Source organism: Heloderma suspectum, chromosome 6, assembly GCF_057233095.1.
Source record: "Heloderma suspectum isolate Gila_16-S chromosome 6, 16-S_ref, whole genome shotgun sequence".
Lineage (NCBI taxonomy): Eukaryota > Metazoa > Chordata > Lepidosauria > Squamata > Helodermatidae > Heloderma > Heloderma suspectum.
Window position 1 is genome coordinate 75,373,333 of NC_139463.1, and position 26,086 is coordinate 75,399,418.

A 26,086-nucleotide genomic window follows, 5' to 3' on the forward strand; every position below is an offset into this window, starting at 1 on the left:
AGCTGAACCTAGAGACTCCTCTGCCAGGCTGCAGAATTTCTCCTGAGACTCCAGTTCAGCCAAAGTCTACCATGCAAAGAACTAATGATCCTTCCAGGGTTTGGCAAACATCCCAGGAAAGGGAGTAATTGCAAATTGGTCCCAAAGAGCACCTATCCTGTGGCCCTTTGTGGTTTGATGGAACTGGTCTTACAGCTTTCTAGCCCTGATGGATGTGAAGATAAATGGTTGGAAGTGTGCAGGCAATGCCCAGTGAAATCTCAGAAACCAGAGGAGTACCTCAGCAAGCTCCTTGGACCACTTCATAACTACTAGAAGCAGAATAAAACGTGCAAAACAGGAGAGGTTTTGTAAAAGTGCTTAAGTCACATAAGTGATGTCAGTTGCAGAATTCTGCTTTTCTTGTTGCGGAATTCGGGTTATGTTGACAGAAAATTTTAATTTAAAATTTTTTTAAGCATATGTAGCCCAATACTTTTAGACATAGCTGCAGGCACGTCAGAAAAATAGGAACCTGAAAGAAAGTTAGGAAGCTACAGCCAGAAATAGAGCTCTTCCAGATTGGGGTGCAACATTTAGTCAGTGAGTTGGTAAATGGATCAATTAGAAAAACCTTTAATGATGATGAATTAGGTGGTAGATTTAATATTATTTATTTATTTATTCATTCATTCATTCATTCATTTCATTTCTATACCGCCCAATAGCTGAAGCTCTCTGGGCAGTTCACAAAATTCACCGTGTTTAATATGCATGTGCATGCGCGCACACACATACACTTCTAAAAACCACAGATGGCAAGCATCACTTAAGAGGCATATCCCTTTTTCTTTCACATCAGAAGAAGTGTTTATTTAAAGACTAGGGAGAGCAGAAGGTAGCTTGGAGGCATCTCTACACCAGCCTAAAATCCTGCATTTAAAATTGGGCTGTCTGCTTCCGTTTTAAATGCAGGATCACAACTCCCTTTTTCATGTGCTTCCTTTCCCCCCTCCTTCTCCCTGTATCGGAGTCTTCCATTATCTTTCATTGATCTCGCTCCTCTTCTTGCCGCTTTTCCTATTTTCACGGTGGGAACTGAAGCGGAACACAACGGGGTAATTTGATAGCTCATTATCTGCGATCTATTTAAAAACGGAACAAATGGCATTTAGTGCAGGAGACGCCTTGAATGATCAGGGCATCATGTAAAGAGCCTGCAAACTTCCGTGAAGAAGCAGTCTCACATCACAGGATAAAAGCTCCATGTGAAGGAACCCTGGGATTTGCAAGGCATCAGCAAGGACTTCCAACTCCAAATGGTTTAACAACAGCAAAAACAAAAGGCCATTCTCCTTTTGTGTGTCCAAGCTCCAGTCTTGCTACTGAAAACAAATTTTTCGGCTAAGCATGTCCACAGAGGCACCTTGCTCCTCAATTTGATGTCCACCTTCCCGAGCCACTATTTGCACCTGGCACCGGATGCTGGACCTGGGGGTTCTAGCAAAAAAAAAAAGGTAGATCACGCAAAGCTTAAAATCTGCCTGCCCCTGTTCCAAGACAATGCCTGGCATATGAGTGCATCGTCTGAAAATGAAGAAAGCGAGCTTCTTGTTTCAGAATTAGTTCTTACCTGTATGCAAATGTATGCAAATCTAATAGAGGAATTAATTGACTAAGACTCATATTAACTAATCAACTAAGATGTCTTCAACTGGGGAAGGCACTCATCCTTCTCCTTTTCACTCTCTGCCCTATCCCAGCAATTTGGAACCTCCTTCTGCCCTTTCTGCTCGCCGGTTCTGGTTACGACGGTGGCATCAGTTCTGGGTGGCGCCCGTGACCACATTCCTGGGCAACGTGGTGATGTACCTGCTCTTCCTCTTCCTCTTCTCCTACGTCCTGCTTCTGGACTTCGACCCCCCTCCTCCCAAAGGCCCTTCCGGCACAGAGATCGCTTTGTACATCTGGGTCTTCACGCTGGTCTGTGAGGAAGTGCGCCAGGGTTGCTTTGTGGGCTCCGATCCACTGCTGCAGCGGGTGCGCCGCTATTTCCAGGACACCTGGAACCAGCTTGACATCACAGCCCTGCTGCTCTTCATGCTTGGGCTGGTGTGCAGGTGAGAGCATCTCCCGGGCTGGGCTGCTGATGCAGAGGCAAGGGTGGTGCTGAGAGAACGTTTCTAGCCCTCCGCCATCTTCTGCATCTGTCCAACAGCCGTAGACCTTCGGTCCTCAAGCTTTTGGGGCCAGGGGGCACATTTGGAATTCTGAGGGACTGTTGAGGGCACTCCCACAAGATGGCTGGCATGGGGGTGGCTTGCCCATTCACAAAATGACTGCCGAGGTGGGCGTAGTCGGTCACGAAGCACTCATATCCCAGAAGGCAAACTGGTGAAATTAAAAGAAAACTTGCTCAAAAACCTAAGCACAAGGCAGAGGTGGGGTCTGGGCTCCCTTCACTTTGCAACATTCTAGCCTCCCAAATCTTAAGAAATAAAATAAAAATCAAGCTTGACAAGCACCAAGAGAGATGTCCATTGGGCACATACATTGGGGTCCCCAGAGCTACATGAACCAGAAAATGGCACAGGGTAGCTCTTGATGGACTGTACCATGTCAGGATCTGGGGTGGGGTGGGGAAATCACATATTTGAATGTTATACTGAACAAAAAACACTCCCTGTATGTAGGAAACTCGTAACCCTGGGAGAAAGCTAGGCTAGCTTAGAATTCTTCTCCCTGATAAGCTAGATTTCTATGTGCAGGGGGATTTTGATGTGGGGGAACATTCAAAGATATAATCCTGCACGTGCTGTCTGAAGTAGTGCATTCCAACAAGAGGACTGGGAGACAGTTCTGGCACAGGAGTTGTTACTCAGGTAGACTTGAGCCAGAGCCTCTTCCCATTTGTGGGTAGTGCCACCTACTGGCCACTGAAGAAATACCTCTATACAGGGCACTTCAGTGCTATTCCTTTAACTCTAAAGCACCTTGAACGAAATTGTGAGGTCTGGGATTAATGGCTCTGGAGAAGTGAAAAGGGGTGTTTGTATGCAGGTAAATGCTGTAGTACACAGAATGAATGACTTCCTTTCCTTGATGTCTTATCCCACTGTATGCTTCATAGGCTGTTCCCACGGTCGTATGAATCTGGACGCACCATTCTTTGCCTGGACTTCATGATTTTCACCCTTCGTCTCATCCACATCTTTGCTGTCAACAAACAGCTGGGTCCCAAGATGATTATCGTCGGCAAGATGGTGAGAGGCGCATGGAGCTGATGTGCAAAAAAGTGGGCCTTTGAGTGTGTGAGAGATCCTTGATTCAAGAACACACATGGCTGTGTCAGGGATTTTAGGTCGGAGATGTGTGTATAATGAATGTGTAAAGGACTCGTCACTTAACTGTGAACATACATACATACATACATACTGAGCATGCAGGGAATCAGAAAGTAAAAGCTAAGTGTGTAGGAGTGGGCAAAAGAACTTGGACCACATGTTCCTTTTGGGATGGTGTTGGTTGTTTTACTACTACTACTATTATTATTAATTTTGCAAATTTATGTTGCAAATATTACTTCCTCCTAGTGGCTTCCTTTTCTTCATTCAGTTCATCGCCTGAGCAAATTAGTCTCCTTTGATTCATAGGCCACATTCACATGCAGCCTCTTCACTTCTGCTTTGCTTCTCCCTGTTAGTGCAACTGCTAAGCCAACCAGGAATCATTTGTTTAGCTTGTTGTCCATACTGGGTCTCCTGGTTTGTTGCACCCAAAACAAGCCAGGAATCGTAAACCAAGAAGAAACCCTGGATTCTGATTCTGACTTGTGAAGGTGACCACGAGCCAGGGTCCCTGGTTCAGATGCCACGCTTGTCCCTGGTTTCCATAGCAGTCAGCTAGCACAAAGGAGCAAAGGCAGAATGAACAACCTGCATGTACCAGCATGCAGCCCATTCACAATTAGCCAAGATTCTCAGGAATTCTGGTTTAATCATTTAGATCTGAAATTAAGATTGAGTCAAGTTAGCATAATGTATTAAAACACATGCACATACATGCACATTCCCTTAGGGTGCAATCCTATGCATGTTTAGACAGAGAAAAAGCCTTACAACTCCCAGCATGCACCACCCAGCCATGCTGGCTGGGGCATGCTGGGAGTTGTAGGGCCTTTTTCTGTCTAAACATGTGTAGGGTTACACCTTTAGTTCCTTTAAGCTCTTTGTGAGGTGTACGTTGGTGTGGGGAGGGGAGGAGGTGTCTTTCTATACGTCCAAACAGTCACTTTTGCTCTCTCCATCTTTCTTTAGATGAAGGATGTCTTCCTCTTTCTCTTCTTCCTCGGGGTATGGCTGGTGGCCTACGGGGTCACCACAGAGGGGCTGCTCGTCCCACACGACCGACGTCTCCCCTGGATCTTCCGGCGTGTCTTCTACCGGCCTTACTTGCAAATCTTCGGACAGATCCCACTTGACGAGATTGATGGTGGCTATTCTAGGGTGCAGTGGAGTGGGGTGGGGTGGGGTGGGATGTGGGTGCTGGCTTCCATTCTGAATTCACAGCCAGTTTGGGCTGCCTGCCTCAAAGAGGAATTCTGCAGCCTTGGAAATAAGCCCATGAAAGTTACCTGTCTACAAAAAAATGTTTTTACTTACCTGCTGGGGCCTGGAAGAGGAAAGACAGACAGCTGCATCTCTATGACAGGTGCAGAGGATGGATGGAGTGCTCCGTTGCTCCTTCTCCATACCATTCTATCGCCTGCATGGAATTCCATACATGCATTAGGCTAGTGCTTAAATACAAGGCTGGGATAGCGTAGCGATGGAAAAGATACAGAAAAGAGGGCAACCGAAATGGTCAAGGGGGTGGAGGATCTTCCCTGGGCGTATTTGCGGGCTTTGTAGTTTAGAAAAAAGAGAGGTGATTAGAATGGGGACATGATAGACTCCATGCTGTTCATCATAATATAAACCTCTATCAGATAGAGGTTTATAAAACAATGAACGGCAGGGAGAGAGTCAACACAGATTTTTCACAAAAATAGAACTTGGGGACACCTAATGAAATAACCAGCAGTAGGCTTAGGACAGCCCAAAGCAGCCTTCCCCAACCTGGTGCCCTCCAGATGTTTTGGATTGCAATTCCCATCATTCCCAGCCAGCATGGAAGCCACCAGGTTGGGGTGGGCTGGCCCCAAGGAAGGCCTGTTTCATACAGTGCATTATTAGTTTGTGGAATTCATGACCCCATGGTGCGGTGCTAGCTGCTAGCTTGGGTTGCTTTAAAATGGGCTGGGACAACAGCTGTTAGCCATCAAAGCTCGATGGAACCTCCATATCTAGGGCCAATGTGTACTTTGTTATCAAACAATACGGGGCAAACAAGAGGAGGGGAGCCACCACTGCCATTATGTCCTGCTTGTACCTTCCCCCAAAGCATCAGGCTGGTCACTGGTCTGACCCAGTAGGGCTCCTCTTATGTTCATATCTTGTATTTGAGACCAAGCTTCCCCAACCTGGGTCCCTCCAGATGTTTTGGACTACAACCTCTATTAGCCTCAGGCAGCAATGCCAATGGTTAGGGATACGGATGTGCAAATGGGGAAAACTAGCTCATTCTGACCCATGTGTGTGATTGCGAGTTGCTTTTTTTTGTTCACACAAATGTTCAAGCGAATTTCAGTGTGTGTTTTCCTAAATGTATGCATCAATTGTGCGCACTCCTGAAAAGTATGCATTTTTCACTCATTGATTAAGCATGCTTGTGTGTATTTTTCTGAAAAACACACTTTTCCAGGCATATTTTTCAAATGTATGCATTTTCAAACACATTTTTCCTTGGCCTGTGAATGACATCGCAAGCTCGGAAATGTATGGACTTTGACCGCAGATTGCATTCAAGTCCACATTTGGGTCCAGGAAATGCGAACTGGGTAAATTCTGGTCTTAAACGAACTGAGGGTGCAATTCTAAGGGGATAGTTGGCCGCCTCCAAACTCAGAGGCAACCGACTATCCAATGCAGGGTGGGCAGAGCACAGAGGGGATCTTCTCTGCAGTGTTCCAGCCATCCTGCATTTGTGACTAGACAGCCAATCTCGGCTGTCTAGCCAGAGCAGCTTGGAGTGGGGGGCGGGGGGGAGGCCGGATGGCACATAGGAAATATTGTACCGGCGCTTCCGCTGTCCCCTCCCCACACCCAGGAACACCACCATTCCCCCTGCTCTGCGCTGCTCTTCCAAGTGCAGAGCCAGGGACGAACCACGCTGCCTACGAAGGGGTGGGGAGGCAGTTTTCTGGGAACCGACCTCGGAGAGCTGGCTCCGAGGCCGGTTCCCGAAAACTGAAAAATCCTATGGCCATCTAGCCACTGTCTAGTGGCCATAGGATTGTGCCCTGAAACAAATTTCTCATACATCCCTAGTGCAGAATGATGGGAGTTGCAGGCCAGAACATCTAGAGTGACCTAGGTTGGCTGTTCCAGAGACTACGTTAGGTAGGGCAGGAGCAGCAGAGGATCCAGGTATTTTGTCTTCTGGGGGTGGTAGCTGTGGTGGTGGAACAGTACTAGATCTGATATAGACCTAATGGTCTGCTTTATACAGAATCAGGCCATCTAACCCCATCTAACTCAGTACCGTCTACACTGACTGGCAGTGGCTCTCCAGGGCTTCAGACAGGAGTCTATATGCCAGTCCTACCTGGAGATGCCGGGGATTGAACCTGGGTCGTTCTGCATGCAAAGCCTCCCTTCTACTACTGAGTAAGGGCCCCCACCCTTTAGACAGGTCACCTTAAAGTTTGCTCAGTGTTGTGCTGTAAGGATCTTCATCTCATCTTTCCTTCTGCGCCCAGCTGCCCTGATCACAGCATCAAACTGCACCTACGACCCTGTGGCCATCTTGATGGAGGACGCAAATCCTTGCACCAACACCTATGCCAACTGGCTGGTGCTCCTTCTCCTTGTGATCTTCCTACTCGTAGCCAACATTCTGCTCCTCAACTTGCTCATTGCCATGTTCAGGTACCACTGTCATGGGTTCCTGCATCTCTTGTGAATGAGCGGGTGGAGGGGACCACCAATCAGTTGGTGGTTGGAGAAAGGGTGTGGCTAGGGAAAGGGGTGTGGCCATCTGGGGGAACCAAGGATCCCAGGCAGGCTGAATTTGGCCCCCAAGCTGGAGGTTCAACACCCCTGCAATAACCTGCGTTCTAAGATTGTGTACACTTGGGAGACGTCATACTTTTGATTCTGTCCAGTGCTATTTGTGTTGCATATGAATATGGTTAATGTGCAGTTGATTGTAGAAGAAAATGCAGGCTTTACATTTGTATTTTAGACCAATCTAAGAACAAACCATGGCAAGTGCATTCACAATCTTCTTTACATACTTTACATACAGAATAGGTTCTGTATTTCTCCCTTGGATCACATTCTGGGGAAACCTGTTTTTCCAGTTTGCAGCAGAAATTCTATTTGCATAGCACTGATTGGCCAGCCCTTGTGTTGATCATAAAACCACTCCCCCACCATTCTTAGAGCAGGGCTGTGCAGAGCACTGATTAGATGACCCTTAAAGCCACTCCCCTGTCCTTCTTAGAGCAGGGCTGTGCACAGGACGGACTGGTCAGCCCTTCTATCAATCTATCAAACGGACTGGTCAGCCACCTCCAACCCTTTAGAACTGATTTTTAAGTGTGAAAAAATGTGCAATTTTTAAAAATGGAAGGGAAGACAGGACAGTTCTCCTTTGTTGCATATAAGAGGCGGGCAACAATCAGCATTCAGTTTGGAGCCAGGACACGTATGTACGTGTGTGTGTGTGTATGTGTGTGTAGGAGCAAAATGGGAGCAGAACTTGTCGTGCTGCAACCGCTTCCTACCATCTGCTCTTGTTTTCGTGTGCATTTGTATGTGGGCCACAGTTGCCTAACTGTATTTCTCCTGTCTCCTCATCCCATCCCCAACAGTTACACCTTCTCCAAAGTGCAAGGCAACAGTGACATCTACTGGAAATCCCAGCGCTACAACCTGATCCTGGAGTATCACAGCCGTCCGGCACTGGCCCCACCCTTCATCCTGATCAGCCACCTGCACCTTTTCTTCAAGCGCCATGTCCGCAAGGTTCAGTCAGCCAAGGGACGCCACTTCTGTGAGTGCTGTGGGGGAAGGAGGGGGGTGTTATTGTTCCGGACGGGAGAGCTCCTAGCTGTCCTTTCTCCTGTGCCCGCTATCCCTTTCCACCCTTCTCTGCATTCCCACAAAAAATCGAGGCGTACTCATGGCCCCACCTTTATGCTGCAGGCCTCAGTTGCTTAGCAGTGCAAGCCTATTTATTTAATGTATTTATTTGTTTGTTACATTTATATATCGCCCAAGTGACAAATGTCCTTGGGGCGGTTTGCAATCATAAACCCCAAAAGAACAATAATAAAACCCATGCAATAATACAGTAGTGAAAATAACAAAATAATGTTTTAATATCTAGTAATCCTATCTAGGTAGGTGGCCGCCTCTGAACTCAGAGGTGAACGCCTATTCAAAGCAGGGCAGGAGAAGCACGGAAGGGATCGTTCCCTCCGCACTCCTCTTGCCCTGCTTTTTTGGCTAGAGCTGATTGCAGCTGTCTAGGCGCAGAGGACAGAGCAGGGAAGGAGGCTGCTGTATGACACATAGAATGTGTCATACAGGCAGTTACGATCTCACCGCCCCAGAATGCCCCTAGACACGCCCCTTTCTGGCCATGCCCAGGCAACGTAGAATTAGGGGAAGGTCGGTTCCCAGAAAACAGCATATCCTATGGCCGTCTAGCCGCTGCCTAGCGGCTATAGGGATTGCTCCCTAAAAATATTAAGGGCCAGCAGTAAAGTTAATCATCAGAGCAACAGATTAAATACCTCGTGGAAGAAGGTGTTAGCCTGGTGTCTAAACATATACAGTGAAGGCGCCAGTGGATCTCCCTGGGAAGGGCATTCCACAGATGGAGCCACTACAGAGATAGCTCTGTCTCTGGTAACTACCCATTGCACCATTTGGGGTGGTGGCATGTCTACACAGAAGTAAACACCATTGAATTTAGTGGGGCTTAGTCTCAGATAAGTAGGTATTGCATTCCAGCCTTCCTCCTTTTTCATAAGGCAGATGCAACCCCATTGGCTCAGTCATTTCAGTTGCCCCTTTTCTGTATCATCTCCAGCTCTACAGCATAGGGCAGGGGTAGACGACATGGGGCCCGTAGGCATCAGTGTGCCCTCCAGACACCTTTGTTGCACCCGATCCCTCACACTGTGTTTTTTTTTTAAATGAACACACTTTCTTACTGGCAGCTGGGATTGGTTCACAGCGAAGCGGGGGCCTCCAACTGCTGCTGTCTTCATTTCTCATGAATGCCTCTGGGCTACATGGTGGGGTGCAGAGACATTCTTAGGAAATGAAGATGCTGAGGTTGGGGCCACGGCAGCCATTTTGTGAGGGTGTCCAGAACAGGTTCTCAAATTGCCAAATGTGCCCATGGGCCGAAAAAGGTTAGCTCTTGCTGGTATAGGACCTAACTAGCGCTGATGAGGCAGCCCCGGGTCAGAATAATTTGCAGCAGATTCGTTGGCCAAAGACTCAAGTTGCTTGTGCCGAAGCACCCCTGAAGACGTTCAATACACGCTGGACTCAACAAAGGAATTGCTGTGGACCTGGAGGCTTCCCCCTCATTCTCCCCCCCCCCCCTCAACACACACACCATTCTCTGTATTTGGTACCTTCCCATTCAGTGGAGGCTGGTGGCTCTGATTTTGTTAGAGCTATGAATCCATTCTGGGTTTCAGTCAGAACCTGACAAAACTCTAAAGAGCTATCCAAGGTGCTGAACCTATTTTGGGGTTAGGGTTCAACATCTGGAATACAACAGGAGCACATTTTCACAGAAAATGTTCACAAATTCCTGAACTTGCTTTCATGTCTGCAAAATGTGTACTTGAAAAATGTGCACATTTTAAATCATCCACGCTTTGGTCTATGGAGCAAATTTGAGCAAATTTGTGGACTGCTTGCGCAACTTTCACATTTCGTAGCTGTTTGTTTTGTGCAGTTTTCCCATTTGTGCAAAACACATATAAAGGCTAGCGCAAATCAAGGACAGACAAGCAGCAGGCTGATGGTCGCAGAATCTTGATGCGCTCAAACATCCCTTGTTCGTCCATCCCTGTTCACAGTTTGCATCTTTTCCACATGGTATTTCTTCTTCTCCCCTTCACCCCACATCCAATTGTGTTTTGGGCAGTGCTGGAACTCTCTGCGGCCCAAGATGGACAACTGCTCACGTGGGAGTCGGTGCAGAAAGAAAACTACTTAGTTGCTCAGGCCCGGCAGAAACGTGACAGAGACACAGAACGGCTCCGGCGAACCTCCCAAAAGTGAGGATTGGGGAGTGGAGGCCAGGAGTAGGGTGGAAGGGAACTAAAAGTGGACGGGACAGACAGGTTGGAATTAGAGGTGGTTCATTTCCAATCCGTGTCAGCTTTCAGATCAGATGTGATTATCTGCATATAGTGATCAGATCATTACAAAAGATATCAGTAAAAAGGTAATGTATTTATATAAAGTTAACACAAATCCAAATCATATAAAGTTAAAATTGTGAATCTTTAGCTGAAATAAGTAAAATTACCCAAACCTGTATAAAATTACGAACACTCATGAACTTAATATTCTTAATCTCTCTGACTACGAACAGCATTCTTCAGTAGTTTTTCCCTAGCACCAATTACTGTGGATGGAAAATCTGCAGTTTTTGCAGTTACATATCGATCTTGCCCACAAAGCAGATAGTTTTTGCATGTGTTCGTTCAAAACCTTGTTCTGCCCTGTTTTCCGCATTCATGTACTTTAAAAAAAAAAAACCTCATGTGAATTTTTGTTTAAATAACATAGTTTGAACTATTTTCTCACAACATATGCATTTGTAAACATACGTTATCTCAAAATATGCATTTCCTAATAGATTTTATCTTAAAATACACATTTTTGAGTGCCTCTCCATAGATCCCTAGTCTTCAAACGTTGTGCATGGATGGTACTGTTAAGAGTTATTATGACAGCTTTTCTGCACGTTTACCTAAACCATAGGTGCAGAACCTCAGGCACGGGGGTCAGGTCCGGGCTGCATGGGGTTCCAATCCAGCCTGACAGGGATCCCCAAATGGCCACACTCCCATCCCCTTTCCACTGACCACCAATCGTTTCCTGGATGTTGTGGAGTTTTTTCTCCATTTGAAAAGGTTGAAATGCTTCTCCAAATGCTTAGTTACTGGCAGTAAGAGCTTTAAGATAAAATATTATTTATTATTACATTTATATCCCACCTTTTTCCCTCTTGCAAGGAACCCAAGGTGGCTTACATGGTCCTCCTGCTCTCCATTTCATTTTCACAACAACCCTGTGAGGGAGGTTAGGCTGAGAGTCAGTGGCTGACCCCAAGTCACCCAGTGAGCTTCATTGCTAAGTGGGGACTAGAACCTGGATGTCCCCAGTCCCAGACCAACACTCCGACAGCTACACCACACTGGCTGTCAAAGTATGCTGGTATTTTGGGCACGTCCCTTTTGCTTTCAGACCCGCCCACCACTGAAATGTGTCCTCCAAGAGCTTCTTGGAAATGGACTTTGTCCCTCAGGCTGAAAGAGCGTCTGCACCCATTTCACCATTCTTTTGCTGGTGGAGAGCATGGAACCTAGGCAGCCGTCAGAGAGGGCAGGAGGTTGGCTTCCAGAGAGGCACAAGGCAGGGTGAACAGCATCCTTCTTGTAACTGCCTTGCCCCTCTAACCCTGCAGAGTTGATCAGGTTTTGAAGCAGCTTTCTGAGATCAAGGAATCGGAGCGACGCCTGAGGACCCTCGAGATGCAGGTACGGGGAACAGTAATGACCCAGTGGGGATGGATGAGGCAGGGAGGAAACGGGAAGCCCTTGAGAAGTGGTAGGGGATGAAGGCCTCCAAAATGGCACCAGCTGGAGGATGAGGAGCTGCAGCCTAGTTTAAGAGCTGTGAAGGACACGAGGGGTCTGTATTCATTTTGAAAGCATAAGAGGGCACCTCGATACATCCCACCCACCAGAGACAGCACCTCCTCCTCATTTCTTCCCCATTTACTTCCACCAGATGGAGTACTGCACCAAGGCCCTGTCTTGGATGGTCGACATCTTGGCTCAGAGTGACATAGCCAAAGGGGGGCAGGCTCCTCCCCTTCAGAAAAGGGGTGAGTAGACGGGCAGTCCCCAGAAATCCTTGAGGATGTGCACCACTGACTTGCTTGCGTGAGCAATGATGGCAGTGCACCATGGGTGCCGAACCTCTTTCAGCCCGAGGGCCGAATTCCATTTTGGAGAAGTTCTCGGGGGCTGTGTTCCAGTGGTGGATGTGGCCAAAGGAAAACGGGTGAGGCCAACCCCTCCCCCGCGCATATCAGGATAATTTAGATTAAAGTTCTTTCAACCAGTGACGAAACCTTAGGAGAGGCATTTCAACCTTTCAGAATGGGGAAAAAAGCCTGCGCAAAAGCCACCCAGCGATTGGCAATCGGGGGAAAGGAGTGGGGCCAGGGGAAGGGGGTTTGGCCATTTGGGGAACCCCAGGGGGCCAGACTGGGACCCCAGGTGGGCCACATTTGGTGCACTGGCTTTATGTTCAACACCCCTGCAGTCCACTAATACAGAATGCTATCTGTGTAGATCCCCCTCTGTGTATGATTGCCTGTACTTACAGGGTCTGTGTCCATTTATATATGAGGTCAGTTGGTCAATGCACAGGCTTCTCCATAAATGAGTGCAAGGTGAGGAGGAGAAGACAAGTAGCTTAGGTTTTAGTCCTGGGGAAAAGCCCCATAGGCCTTTGACAACACCTTGTTCCCTTTTAGACTTCCATGCACATCATGCTTCCCCAACCATTCCCACTTCCTTTCCCCTTCCCAACACAGTGGATCTTAAGTTGAAGACAGATATGGTGGAGGTGGTTTGATACTTCCTTTACTGCCCTTAAAACATATGTACATTTTTTTCTGTCCTGTGGCAAACTCTGGCAATGTTCTCTATGTTTCCACACATTTTTAGTTTGCTTTAGACTGAGCACTGAGCTGGGAAAAGTGGGCTGTGCTGAGTTCCTATTAGTTAGCACTGATGATATCAGCAACACAGCTCTCCATCACCCCAATCTGCAGAGGAGTTTTGTGGCTGTTTTTTAATGTTCTTAATTTTTTTCTGGCAAGGGGAAGGAGAACATATATATATACACATAGAAGTACATGTGCCTCTTTAAAAAAAAGTTGGACAGCCTTGAAGGAGTAAGCCTTGTTATGCCAAAGCTGACACTCCACTTGGCAATGGCTGATTCAATATATATACATCTGTACTTGGGCTGTGTACAAATGTATTTCATCAGCAGTTGCTGCACTCTGAAAGCATGTTCACTACATTCTGGTAAGACTTACCTGTTCCTCTCCAAAGTTGAGCTTAGGGAAAACTAGTCCTGCTCATTTTTAGTAAATCCTGGCTGTGCATAGCACTGACTGGCTAGTGGCTGAGATGTCAACAAACCATCCACCCCTTCATCCTTGGAGCAGTTTTACTAACTTTAAAAAATAGACTGTGCATTTTTTAAACACGATGCATCAGTTGAATATTAAACAAAATAAAGGCATGTCCAGTGGAGCTTTAAAAAAGTAAAAAAAGAAGAGGACAGCCTGCCTAAAGCATGGGAGTAACGGCAAGACTAATATCTGAACCAGCATTAGAATCATTCATAAATATGTTTCGCAGTACAAAAACCCCTGCAGTGACTGCTGTTTTGATGTACGTTTATACAACACACCCTCACCCAGCTAGTGCTTGACTTGCTGGTGTGTACCCTGGCTCATAACTCTAGTTGTGAAGCTGGGTTCACATTGTGGATGAAGAGACTGTTATGATCACTTTTAAAATGCTACGTGTTGCTTTTCATCCTTAGGGGAAGGCATGAAGTTACAGCTGAGTTAGCTGAGTTCCTGAAGGGAATAACAGCCAGAACCAGCTGTGTGCCATCTCGCTTCCACAACCACGTAGAACTCACCTGTTCCTCATCCTTAGCCGCCATTTACCTCTCCTGCAAGCTCACCTCTGAGGGCCAGATTGCATCAGTCAGTGGGGGGATCATTCTCAGGATCGCAGTGGGGCAGGGATTTAACCCTTTCCTCCTCTGCTGCGGTCCTGAGGAAGATGCCTCCTCTGAAGCTGCTTTTTGCATTGGGAGGAAAAATCCCCCAGAGACTGGCCTATATCCCACTTTTCACCTACCTGCTAAACCAGGGGTTGTCAGTTTGTAGGCCAGCAACATTTGGAGGGCCACAACTCCCATCAGTCCTACCCAGCATAGCAAGTGGTGAGGCATGATGGGAGTTGTAGGCCCAAACCTCTGGAAGGCCACGAGTTGCCCTCCACTGTGCTAAATGTATCTTGGTTAGGTCGTTGGGGATGCAGTGCCCGCTGGTAGGTTGTTCTGCCCCCATGGTTGTGAATCCACATGCTTTGCTGCTCTCTCTTTCCCTGCAGACTGAATTTCTCCATGGAACCTCAAGACTGAAGGAGGTGCATTGCTCCTGTCACCTGCCACTCCAGGTGACCCCAGAGGTGTCTCATTGTTAGGGGGCTGAGGGAACTGGGCAAAGCCTAGGCTACCTGGGCAAAGCCTAGGCTACCAAGTTCCCCCCTCAACACCCATGGCAAAGCCTAGGCTACCAGAGGCTTTGCCATGGGTGTTGAGGGGGGGACTTGGGATTCCATTATGTCCCTAGCAATCTAGCTAGAGTAGGAGATAGCCCAGAATATACACACACACACACACACACACACACACTTGAAAACCTGGTCCCTACACACTAGGAACCTCTTAGAGCTACGGGAACGAAGGGACCATTCTCTGAACCTTGAATTCCTGCTACTGTTGGACTATTCTGGACTTCCTACACTTGCAATGAAGAAAGGACCTAACCAGGAGACTGTGGAGGGAGGGCTGGTTCAAGTTTCAACCTGGCCACAGATTCCCCATCTCTCAGCCTGACTTTCCATTTCTGCAGTAGGAAGAAGAAGAATGATCTACCTCGCAGGATTGCTGTTTTCTTTAATTCTATTTTTTTAAAGGCTTTACATGCCAGAAGTGCAATAGAACACCTCATCATGTTTCACATGCATGTCAATACATGAATCAGCTGCTAGTTAGACTTTGTTAGATTTTGTTTGATAAGGTAATATTTATCTTTGCATAATCTGGATGAGCAGCAGGGGCTGGGACACTCCTCATGGGAATGATTGGGAAGGGACCTCACTGAGCCAGGGGTGGGTGACCTGGTGCGCTCCAAACATTTGGGATGACACCTCCAATAATCCCTGACCATTCGACATGCTGGCTGGGGCTGATGGGGGTTGTAGTCCCAAACCTGGAGGGCACCAGGCCGCCCACCCCTGGCCCAGTGGAAGAGCACATTCGTTGTGTGCAGAAAGCCCCTGGCTGGATCCCCGGCATCTCCAGTTAAAAGGATTATGTAGCTAGTGGTTGAAATTATCCTTGCCTGAGACTCTGGAAAGACACTGTGAGGCAGAGTAGACAGGTTCCTACATGGCAATCATCCCCCTAACTCTTGATGTGCACATCCCAGGTCGCCACCCAGCTGCCAGGGCCATGACTGCTTGCCATCCCATTCCTGGCTCAGGCTCAGCCAGCAAAGCAGCTGTAGAAGCGCCACTGAGCTAGGCTGGCTGACTCCGGGCAATGTGTAGGAGACCACATTATGCAGCAGGGGTGGGCAGAAGGTAGATCTTGACTCACTGGTGGTCCACCTAATGCAGGTGTGCTGAACCTCTTTTCAGCCCAAGGGCCAAATTCCATGCCAGAGAAGCTCTGGTGGATGGTGCCAAAGGCAAAAAAAGGGCCCCAAACACTAGCATGTTTTAACTTAAAGCTCTTGCTGCCAGTAACTAGACCTTAGGGAATGCATTTCAACCGTGTAGGAACGGCACAGAATCCGGGAAACCACCAAACCATTGGGGAAAGGGGGCGGGACCAGGGCCAAGGGGGCAAGGTCATCCAGGGAATCCCAGGAGGGCCAGCTTTGGCTCCTGGACCCCGTGTTCTGCACCCCTGCTGTAGTGCATTCCGCTGGCTGGGATTCTTGGAAAGGACCTTGGAAGGCTCCTGCAAGCCACTTCTAATATTCTTAAGAAAAAGTGCATACTCAGGCTCACGCAACCTAAGATTATAGCCATGTCTTAATTGGCAAGAGATCCAAAAGACGGTCCACTTTGTTTTGTAAATTCAAAACACATTGGTGGACCATCAGGATTCTAGTTTGGTTTTGTTTTAATTACATCATGCAAGACTGAAGTTAGCCCATCCCTGTTCAAGAGCAGACCCAGGGAGTCTTCAGACAGGTCGGGGAGCATCCCCCTCACCTTGGACACGGTTAGGGAACCCTTTGCTCTTGGGTGGGGTGGAGGCTCTGGACATTCTCAGAGACACACCATCTGAGATCTTTCATGAACAAAAGGTAGTAGCAGCTCCAAACATCTAAGAGCACCTGACTTAGTACATGGGCGGAGACATCTGCGCCAGTAGAACAGCCTAATTCTACCTCTCCTTTGGGAAACCACTCAGCAGAGAACACTAGAATGAGGCTTGGAGGCAAAACAAAACTGCCTTTTTGAAAAAACTTAAAAGCAACCAAGGAAGGGCATGGAGCAGGGTACGTAACCTTTGTGCCATTTTTATTATTGTAAACAACCCTGAGGGGGTCTGTGAGTTGGGTGGTATATAAATAAATAATATCCCCCTCCCAAACTGCTGTTAGTTTTCACTGAGGGAAGAAGACATTCACAATACAGGTATACCCGTACCACCACCACCACCACCAGGTGGGGCTATATGCGCAGCTTTGTATGGGGCAGGAGCCAGGAGGGGAATTAGATTGCCAAAATGGTGTAGTGGGGAAGAGCTGAATGCTCCCTCCTGAAACACCAGTGTGCTCTGCACCATTTGTTCCCCTGTCCTGTTCCCATAGCAGCTTTTCGGTCTTGAAAAAGAGCTGGGCGATAGGGTCATAGATCTCCCATGTCACCTGTTTTGACCCTAAAGTCAAAGGCTTCAAGAGTCTGCTTTTCTGCTAGTAGCATATCGATTCTCACTTTTTTTGTGTGCCTCTAATCATGGGAATCTCCCCAGCAGTTTGGGGATTAAGCAGAGAGCAAAGCAGTAGTTATGGTTAGATTTTAAATTTTTTGCATAAAGATTTACATTACGCCGCTGGAAGGCAAGGTCCTTTCCAGATAGAATAAGTATTGCAATGGGTTTTTTGGATTTAAAAAAGAGAACATTTTCCTGTATGTTTTGATTTGTAAATTGCCTTTGCCCATGAATGAAAACTGTGAATGGAAAGAGGATATTTACAAATCAAAACACTCAAGAGACCCATTCCCCTCACCCTCCAATACAGCTTTCCTTGTCCAAGAAATACTATTTCTACTGCTGCTAGTGAAATATTATAGAATCATAAACAGTGGTGTGTGTTTGTTTTTTGAGATTGTCGCAAATTACAGAAGGAAATTGTAGCACTCTTTTATTGATTGTTGATATTTTGTAATAGATTGAAATGTATTTGATAAAACTTCATTAAAATGTCAATAAAAATGAGCTGGAGGCTTATAATGTTTTAGAACAAATGTTGTTGAACCATGAACTCCCCCCACATCTAAAAATAAGTGAATTTAGCCTTCCCAACAGAAGGGCTGGTGCTCTTTGCCCAGACATGGGACAAGATCAGTGAAAAGGGAGAAAAAGAAATGCATGCTCTGACATCTCACAGATGACAATATGGACATGATGGCAGTACCCCAATTTTCACTCCACCCTCCTCCACTGTTACCCATTGTTGATAGTTCTTTGCTCTCTGTCATGTGCTATTTTCATTTACTGTGCCGTTTTTCTTTTGTCTTTAACCTACAAATTAATTTTTTTAAAAAACAGCTACAAACAGTTACAGTAAGATACTGGACTTAATAAAAACAACTGACATAAAAGCCCCATCATATGTTGTCAAATGCCTGGGCATAGAGGACAGTCTTAACCTGGTGCCAGAATGATGACAACGTTGGCGCCAGGCAGACCTCAGTGAGGAGAGCATTCCATAATTGGGGGGCCACCTACAAGAAGGCCCTCTCCCTTATTGCCATCTTCCAAGCCTACCTCGGAGAAGGCACTCAGATGAAAACATCAGATGTTGATTGTGGTGTCTGGGTAGGGTCATGTTGGGAGAGATACTCCATCAGGTATTGCAGTCTTGGGTAGCGTAAGGGTTTATAGGTTAAACCTGGCACCTTCAGTTGGGCTCTGAAACATACAGGCAGCCAGTACAAGCAGGCCAGAATTGGTGTTATATGTTCAGACCTTCTGTTCCCTGTTATTAATTTGGCTGCTGCATTTTGCTCAAGCTGCAGCTTCTGAATAGTCTTCAACGGCAGCCCTACATAGAGTGCAGTATTAATCTTCACTGTGGCAAGCTGTGTGGTTCATGGTGCCTTGACATTTTGAGTGCCCTAGAGACACGATGCATCCGCTAACCCACTCAAGAGATTTAATTTCTAGAGTTGCTGGAGAGGAAGTTAAACCCTAAAGAGGGGTGGACAATTTTGTGCAATCCAGGGGCTGCACTCCTGTTGGTGCACTACCAGCAGTGGCAAAAATTACAGTGGTTTGCCACCAAAATTTCCTGGCAAACCACTACAGTGACTCAAAAGGGCCACATTTAGCTCAAAAACAAGCGACATTTGGCACTTCTGAGTCTCTGTAGTGGTTTGCCACCTAATTCATAGAATAGTATAGTAGGGTTGGAAGGGGCCTAGAAGACCATTGAGTCCAACCCCCCAAATTTCAGCAGTGCGGTGGCAACAGCACTCTAGGCCACCCCTGACCTAAAGTATGACAATGCTAGCACATCATGCTAACAATATGCTAATGGGCATCTCTACACCAGCCTAAAATCCTGCATTTAAAACGGGCCTTTCTGCTTCCGTTTTAAATGCAGGATCACGACGACTCCCTTTTTCACTTGCTTCCTTTCCCCCCTCCCCCTTCTCCCCTCCTTCTCCCCATATCTGAGTCTTCCATTATCTTTCATTGATCTCGTTCCTCTTCTTGCTGCTTTAACTCTTTTCATGGAGGAAACTGAAGGGGAACACAACCGGGCAATTCGATAGCTCGTTATCTGAGATCTATTTAAAAATGGAACAAAGGGCATTTAGTGCAGGAGACGCCCTGGAGGGTCACGGCAGGGTCATGGCATCATGTAAAGAGCCCGCAAACTTCCATGAAGAAGCGATCTCAGTTGCAGAATAAAAGCTCAGTGTGAAGAAGCCCAATAAGGCAACAGCCAAAAGGCAAAAAGAGGGATAAAATAGAGGCCAGTGCCTTTAGTATTTAGGAATATTGGGAGCGTACGCTTTAAGATCTCCAGAAATTCTTCATTTCTTTCCAGCATCCTCAGCCCTGTACCTAGAACCATTACTTATGAGAGGGAATTCCAGCAGGTGCAGCATTAGTCACTCCTGCATGGACATCCACAATTCTGCTTGCCAAACTCACCATGGCGAGTGTTCAGACTACCCAGGTTTCTTCAGAACCCTGAATTCCCTGGGGATCCTTGCCCCTCTCCAGCCCCAAAGTTCAGGGGATAGGCCTGGGGATTTGATTTGGCTCTGTACCTGCCAGGAGCTCAGAGCACCCGGCAAGGGTGGCGAGCCACAACCTGCCTTGAACTCTGAGCTGGAGGGGAGAGCTGGAAGCATTTCTTCTTGTCTCTGCTGTTGCAGGGCACTCCAACCACCCAACACTTGTAGAGCTGAAGCCCACTTCTGCTTTCCCCCATCCAGCTCAGACTTCAGTGGTGGAAAATCAGACGTGTGTGGGCTTCTCTCTGCACTTGCCAGGCAAGAGCCTACAAATCACAGAGCCCAAAGCGAGCTTCTGTGCCCATCCCGCCCATCCAGAAGGGGACCCTCCCCAGAAGTCAAGGACAAGACCCCACCCCTTGGGGGCAGCGCATGATCCTAGAGCCCACACTTGGTTGGCTACCAATGGGCAGCCAAAGTCTGTGGTCCGCTTCCTTTGAAAAAATACACCTGTCTAAATATCTTCTCTTGGACACTACTACTACAAAAACAAGAGCTCTGCTGTAGTTGCGGTTGGAGGATGCTGTCCCATTGCCAGAACTGAAGTCAGGTTCAGTTGTCCATCCAGTCAGCTTTTGTACATGGGATGGGCAGGGCGGGGGCAACTTGTGCTTTGTCTCACACAGCAAATTGTCTTGGGCTGGTCCTGGTTTGCCCTGTACCTTTGTGACACCTTTATTGACTCCTTACAGAATAAAGCTTTTCTGGTTACCAGCTGATGCTTTCTTGATCACATAGTTAGTTACAGCTCCTATTAGGAGTCTGCTTCCAATTATATAGTTTATTCATTTATTAAATTTTTACCCCATCAGGCAGCCAACGATAATGATCACCAGTTCTGGTGAGGACATTTAAAGCGGCTTGGGACCTCAATATTGGAGGGAGTGCCTCTCCCTATATATGCCTGCCTGAGGACTGAGATCTGTTGGAGGGGCGCTCCTCTGTGTCCCACCAGTGCAAGACATACACTATGGTGGGATGCGGGAGAAGGCCTTCTCTGCTGTGGCACCCAAGTTGTGGAATGCCCTCCTCTTGGAGGCCCAATTGGCACAGACATTGGTTCCATTTTCGCGCCAAGTTAAAACATGGCTTTTCACCAAAGCCTTTGAGGGCTAAATGCATTCCCTACAGTTGCACACTGTTTTAACTGTTTTATTGTTTTAGATTGTAATTAGTATTAGCTTGTTTAATGGTTTAAGATGTTTTTAGCTGTTTTATTGTTTTAGATTTTAACTGGTATTAGCTTGTTCAATGGTTTAAGATGTTTTTAGCTGTTTAAATTATTGCTTTATACTGTTTAAATTGGTTTTATCTGTACGCCGCCCTGAGATCTTAATGATATAGGGCAGGATACAAATGTTCTGCCCTATATCATTAAGATCTCAGGGCGGCGTACAGATAAAACCAATTTAAACAGTATAAAGCAATAATTTAAACAGCTAAAAACATCTTAAACCATTGAACAAGCTAATACCAGTTAAAATCTAAAACAATAAAACAGCTAAAAACATCTTAAACCATTAAACAAGCTAATACTAATTACAATCTAAAACAATAAAACAGTTAAAACAGTGTGCAACTGTAGGGAATGCATTTAGCCCTCAAAGGCTTTGGTGAAAAGCCATGTTTTAACTTGGCGCGAAAATGGAACCAATGTCTGTGCCAATTGGGCCTCCAAGAGGAGGGCATTCCACAACTTGGGTGCCACAGCAGAGATACAAATGTTCTCCCCTTCATGGATCACTGCCTTGTTGTGGCGAAGGGGCTTGCGTAACTCAGTGAAGCCATAAGCTATGCCGTGCAGGGCCACCCAAGACGGCCAGGTCATGGCGGAGAGTTCTGACAAAATGTGGTCCACTGGAGAAGGAAATGGCAACCCACTCCAGTATTCTTGCCAAGAAAACCCCATGGAACGTATCACAAGGCTAAAAGATATGACGCCAGAAGATGAGCCCCTCAGGTCGGAAGGTGTCCAATATGCTACTGGGGAAGAGCAGAGGGTATTTCCAAGTAGCGCCAGAAAGAGTGAAGCGGCTGGGCCAAACCCGAAAGGACACTCAGCTGTGGATGTGTCTGGTGGTGAAAAGAAAATCCGATGCTGTAAAGAACAATATTGTTTAGGAACCTGGAATGTCAGATCAATGAATCAAGGTAAGCTGGAGGTGGTCAAACATGAGATGGCAAGATTGAACATCGACATCTTGGGAATCAGCGAACTAAAATGGACAGGCATGGGCGAATTTAATTCAGGTGACCATCATATCTACTATTATGGGCAAGAATCCCTTAGAAGAAATGGAGTAGCACTCATAGTCAACAAAAGGGTGGGAAAAGCAGTACTGGGGTACAATCTTAAAAATGATAGAATGATCTCAGTACGAATCCAAGGCAAACCATTCAACATCACAGTAATTCAAGTCTATGCCCCAACCACTGAGGCCGAAGAAGCTGAGGTTGATCGGTTCTATGAAGACCTACAACACCTTCTAGAACTAACACCAAAAAAAGATGTCCTCTTCATCATAGGGGATTGGAATGCTAAAGTAGGAAGTCAAGAAATCACCAGGATAACAGGCAGGCATGGCCTTGGTGTACAAAATGAAGCAGAACAAAAGCTAATAGAGTTTTGCCAAGAGAACACGCTGATCATAGCAAACACTCTTTTCCAACAGCACAAGAGGCGACTCTACACATGGACGTCACCAGATGGTCAATATCGAAATCAGATTGATTATGTCCTTTGCAGCCAAAGATGGAGAAGCTCCATACAGTCAGTAAAAACAAGACCTGGAGCTGACTGTGGCTCAGATCATGAGCTGCTTCTTGCAAAATTTCGGCTTAAATTGAAGAACGTCGGGAAAACCACTAAACCTTTCAGGTATGACCTAAATCATATCCCTGATGAATATACAGTGGAGGTGAGGAATAGATTTCAGGGATTAGACCTGATAGACAGAGTGCCTGAGGAACTATGGACGGAGGTCCGTAACATTGTTCAGGAGGCAGCAACGAAATCCGTCCCAAAGAAAAAGAAATGCAAGAAAGCAAAGTGGCTGTCTGATGAGGCTTTACAAGTAGCTCACAAAAGAAGGGAAGCGAAAAGCAAAGGAGAAAGGGGAAGATATACCCAACTGAATGCAGAGTTCCAGAGAATAGCAAGGAGAGACAAGAAGGCCTTCTTAAATGAACAATGCAAAGAAATCAAGGAAAACAACAGAATGGGAAAGACTAGAGATCTCTTCAAGAAAATTGGAGATCTCAAGGGAACGTTTTGTGCAAAGACGGGCATGATAAAGGACAAAGAAGGCAGGGACCTAACAGAAGCAGATGAGATTAAGAAGAGGTGGCAAGAATACACAGAAGAACTATACAGGAAAGATCTGAATGTCCCTGATAGCCATGATAGTGCGGTCACTGAACTTGAGCCGGACATCCTCGAGAGTGAAGTCAAGTGGGCCTTAGGAAGCATTAGTAACAACAAAGCTAGCGGAGATGACAGTATTCCAGCCGAGCTATTTAAAATCCTCAAAGATGATGCTGTTAAAGTGCTGCATTCAATATGCCAACAAATCTGGAACACTCAACAGTGGCCACAAGACTGGAAAAGGTCAGTTTACATTCCAATTCCAAAGAAGGGCAACGCCAAAGAGTGTTCAAACTACCGCACAATTGCGCTCATTTCACATGCCAGCAAGGTGATGCTCAAAATCCTACAAGCTAGGCTTCAGCAGTATGCGAACCGAGAACTACCGGAAGTACAAGCTGGGTTTAGAAGAGGCAGAGGAACTAGAGATCAAATCGCCAACATTCGCTGCATCATGGAGAAAGCAAGAGAATTCCAGAAAAACGTCTATTTCTGCTTCATTGACTACGCTAAAGCCTTTGATTGTGTGGATCACAACAAACTGTGGCAAATTCTTAAAGTGATGGGAGTACCAGACCACCTTACCTGTCTCCTGAGAAACCTGTACGAGGGTCAAGAAGCAACAGTAAGAACCAGAGATGGAACAACCGATTGGTTCAAAATTGGGAAAGGAGTACGACAAGGCTGCATATTGTCACCCTGCTTATTTAACTTATATGCAGAGTACATCATGAGAAATGCCGGGTTGGATGAATCAGAGGTCGGAATTAAGATTGCCGGGAGAATTATCAACAACCTCCGATATGCAGACGATACCACCCTAATGGCAGAAAGCGAAGAGGATCTCAAGAGCCTCTTGTTGAGGGTGAAAGAGGAGAGTACAAAAGCTGGTTTGAAAGTCAACATTAAAAAAACTAAGATCATGGCATCTGGCCCTATCACTTCCTGGCATATAGAAGGGGAAGAAATGGAAGCAGTGACAGATTTTACTTTCTTGGGCTCCAAGATCACCGCAGACGGTGACTGTAGCCATGAAATTAAAAGACGCTTGCTCCTTGGGAGGAAAGCTATGGCAAACCTAGACAGCATAGTAAGAAGCAGAGACATCACCTTGCCGAAAAAGGTCCGTCTAATCAAAGCTATGGTTTTCCCAGTAGTAATGTATGGCTGTGAGAGCTGGACTATAAGGAAGGCTGAGCGCCGAAGAATGGATGCTTTCGAACTGTGGTGCTGGAGAAGACTCTTACGAGTCCCCTGGACTGCAAGGAGGTCAAATCAGTCCATCCTAAAGGAAATCAACCCTGAGTGCTCATTGGAAGGACAGATAATGAAGCTGAAGCTCCAATATTTTGGCCACCTAATGCGAAGAGAAAACTCCCTGGAAAAGACCCTGATGCTGGGAAAGACTGAAGGCAAAAGGAGAAGGGGACGGCAGAGGATGAGATGGCTAGATAGCATCACGGATGCAATGAATATGAACTTGAGCACGCTCCGGGAGAGAGCGCAGGACAGGAAGGCCTGGCGTGCTATGGTCCATGGGGTCACGAAGAGTCGGACACGACTGAACGACTGAACAACAACAACAAATGTTCTAAATAAAAATAAATAATAAAATGTAGATAAAAACAATTTAAGTGAGAACTTTTAAAAAATGAATTAAAAACCATTTCAAGCACTAAAAGGAAATACTTGTCTCACTGTTTGGCCTTTTTGAGTAGAGCAATGCAAGGCATTTTATCTTTGTTTAAGGGGGTTAATGCTTAATTGCTAAATTATCATTACTTGTGATAAATTTTTAAATTGTACACCGCCCTGAAACCCAAAGAGGAGATGGCTGGTATATAAATATAAATATTTCAATTAATTAAATTGGGCTTTTAAAAAGATAACATACGCTTTTTTGCCAGTCAGCCCTTTCCATTGGTGCAGTTTCTTCCCGGGCTGCCACTGCACGCGGGGGAGAAGGGGCGGAGGGAGAAGCTTTCTTTGCCTTCTCTATAACAGCGCCCACCCCTTCCCACGGTCAAAGCGAGGAGGAATTGAAACAGCCGGAACGAATTCGTAACGGTTAGCGCGCAGCGCCGGAACGATGGTCCCACCCGCTTGGAGGAAGCCCCATCCTACGATCCAAACGTAGAGATAGGAAAAGCTGAGAGTGACACACACTCTCCCGCTTCCCCCGGAATGATCGTGTGCTGCGGGATGCCGCGCTGGGGACAGAGGCGGGCGACCCGCGTGCAGCCAAGGCTTCTTCCGCATGTTGCGGAGCCCGAGAGCGCGCTGGGAAGAGGGCCCGAGGGGCCGTTGTACGAGATTGCCCAGGGCTGCAAACAGCGGAGGCTGGTGGCTCCGATGCCAGTGGGGCTGTGAGTCCGCTCTGGATTTCAGTCAGAACTCTAAAGGAGCTGTCCGAGGTGCTGGGCCTGCTTTGAGAATAGGGTGCATTACCTTGGGTGGCTGATTTAAAGTCCTGGCTGAAGCCCAGAGCGGATGCGCAGCCCCACTGACACTGGAGACCCCAGCCTCCGCTGGCCGCCGCTGAAGGTGTGTTTGGGGTGGGGTATTTCGGGCTGGACATCCAAACCAGCAACCGAGGCGGCAGTAGCTTCTACTGCAAGCCTTCCCCAAGCTGGAGCCCTCCGGATGGCTTGGACTACAACTCCCCCAGCTATGCTGGCTGGGGGATGCTGGCAGCTGTAGTCCGCCCCATCGGAGGGTCCCATCTTGGGAAAGGCTGTTGTACTGCATCCTTTTTCAAAATCACAGTTTAACAGCCACCGACAATCCCCCCTCCAAGTATCCAGAGTTCTTCGGTGTGGCGGCCCTGGGCGGGGGAGGCATCGATTAAACCCTTTCCCTGCAGGCTATTGTTGCGATCAACTTCAACCCAGGCCGCCTCAGGCGTACACACACGTACTTTCCCATACACGTGTGTCGGAGGGAAATAGGGAGTCGGGGTCCCGAGGCTGGGAGGAAGGACCAAGCAAGAGGAACGGCGTAAAAAT

The 26,086-nt window shown here is 47.0% G+C and overlaps 1 protein-coding gene and 1 long non-coding RNA gene across 3 annotated transcripts in view; one reads left to right on the top strand and one right to left on the bottom strand.

The window, feature by feature from the left end:
- The window catches only part of TRPM4 (transient receptor potential cation channel subfamily M member 4), a 55,216-nt gene extending 37,543 nt beyond the window's left edge, over nucleotides 1-17,673 (top strand). The window contains exons 17-25 of one of the 2 annotated variants that reach the window (XM_084805021.1): nucleotides 1,743-2,099; nucleotides 3,110-3,242; nucleotides 4,296-4,470; nucleotides 6,839-7,007; nucleotides 7,955-8,136; nucleotides 10,258-10,390; nucleotides 11,809-11,881; nucleotides 12,135-12,231; nucleotides 14,555-17,673. In XM_084805021.1, the coding sequence (XP_084661147.1) occupies nucleotides 1,743-2,099; nucleotides 3,110-3,242; nucleotides 4,296-4,470; nucleotides 6,839-7,007; nucleotides 7,955-8,136; nucleotides 10,258-10,390; nucleotides 11,809-11,881; nucleotides 12,135-12,231; nucleotides 14,555-14,559 (1,324 nt within the window). In that variant the 3' untranslated portion in view covers nucleotides 14,560-17,673. Of the gene's footprint in view, nucleotides 1-1,742; nucleotides 2,100-3,109; nucleotides 3,243-4,295; nucleotides 4,471-6,838; nucleotides 7,008-7,954; nucleotides 8,137-10,257; nucleotides 10,391-11,808; nucleotides 11,882-12,134; nucleotides 12,282-14,554 lie in introns of those variants that run through there. The other variant, XM_084805020.1, reaches the window with a different exon arrangement.
- LOC146341220 (uncharacterized) lies at nucleotides 670-25,080 on the bottom strand. Its single transcript, XR_014783864.1, has 4 exons — nucleotides 24,976-25,080; nucleotides 8,016-8,143; nucleotides 4,641-4,743; nucleotides 670-2,370 (listed from the first exon to the last, which is right to left on the bottom strand). It is a non-coding gene; the product is annotated as an uncharacterized LOC146341220 (long non-coding RNA).
- Between the last annotated feature and the right edge of the window lie 1,006 nt (nucleotides 25,081-26,086).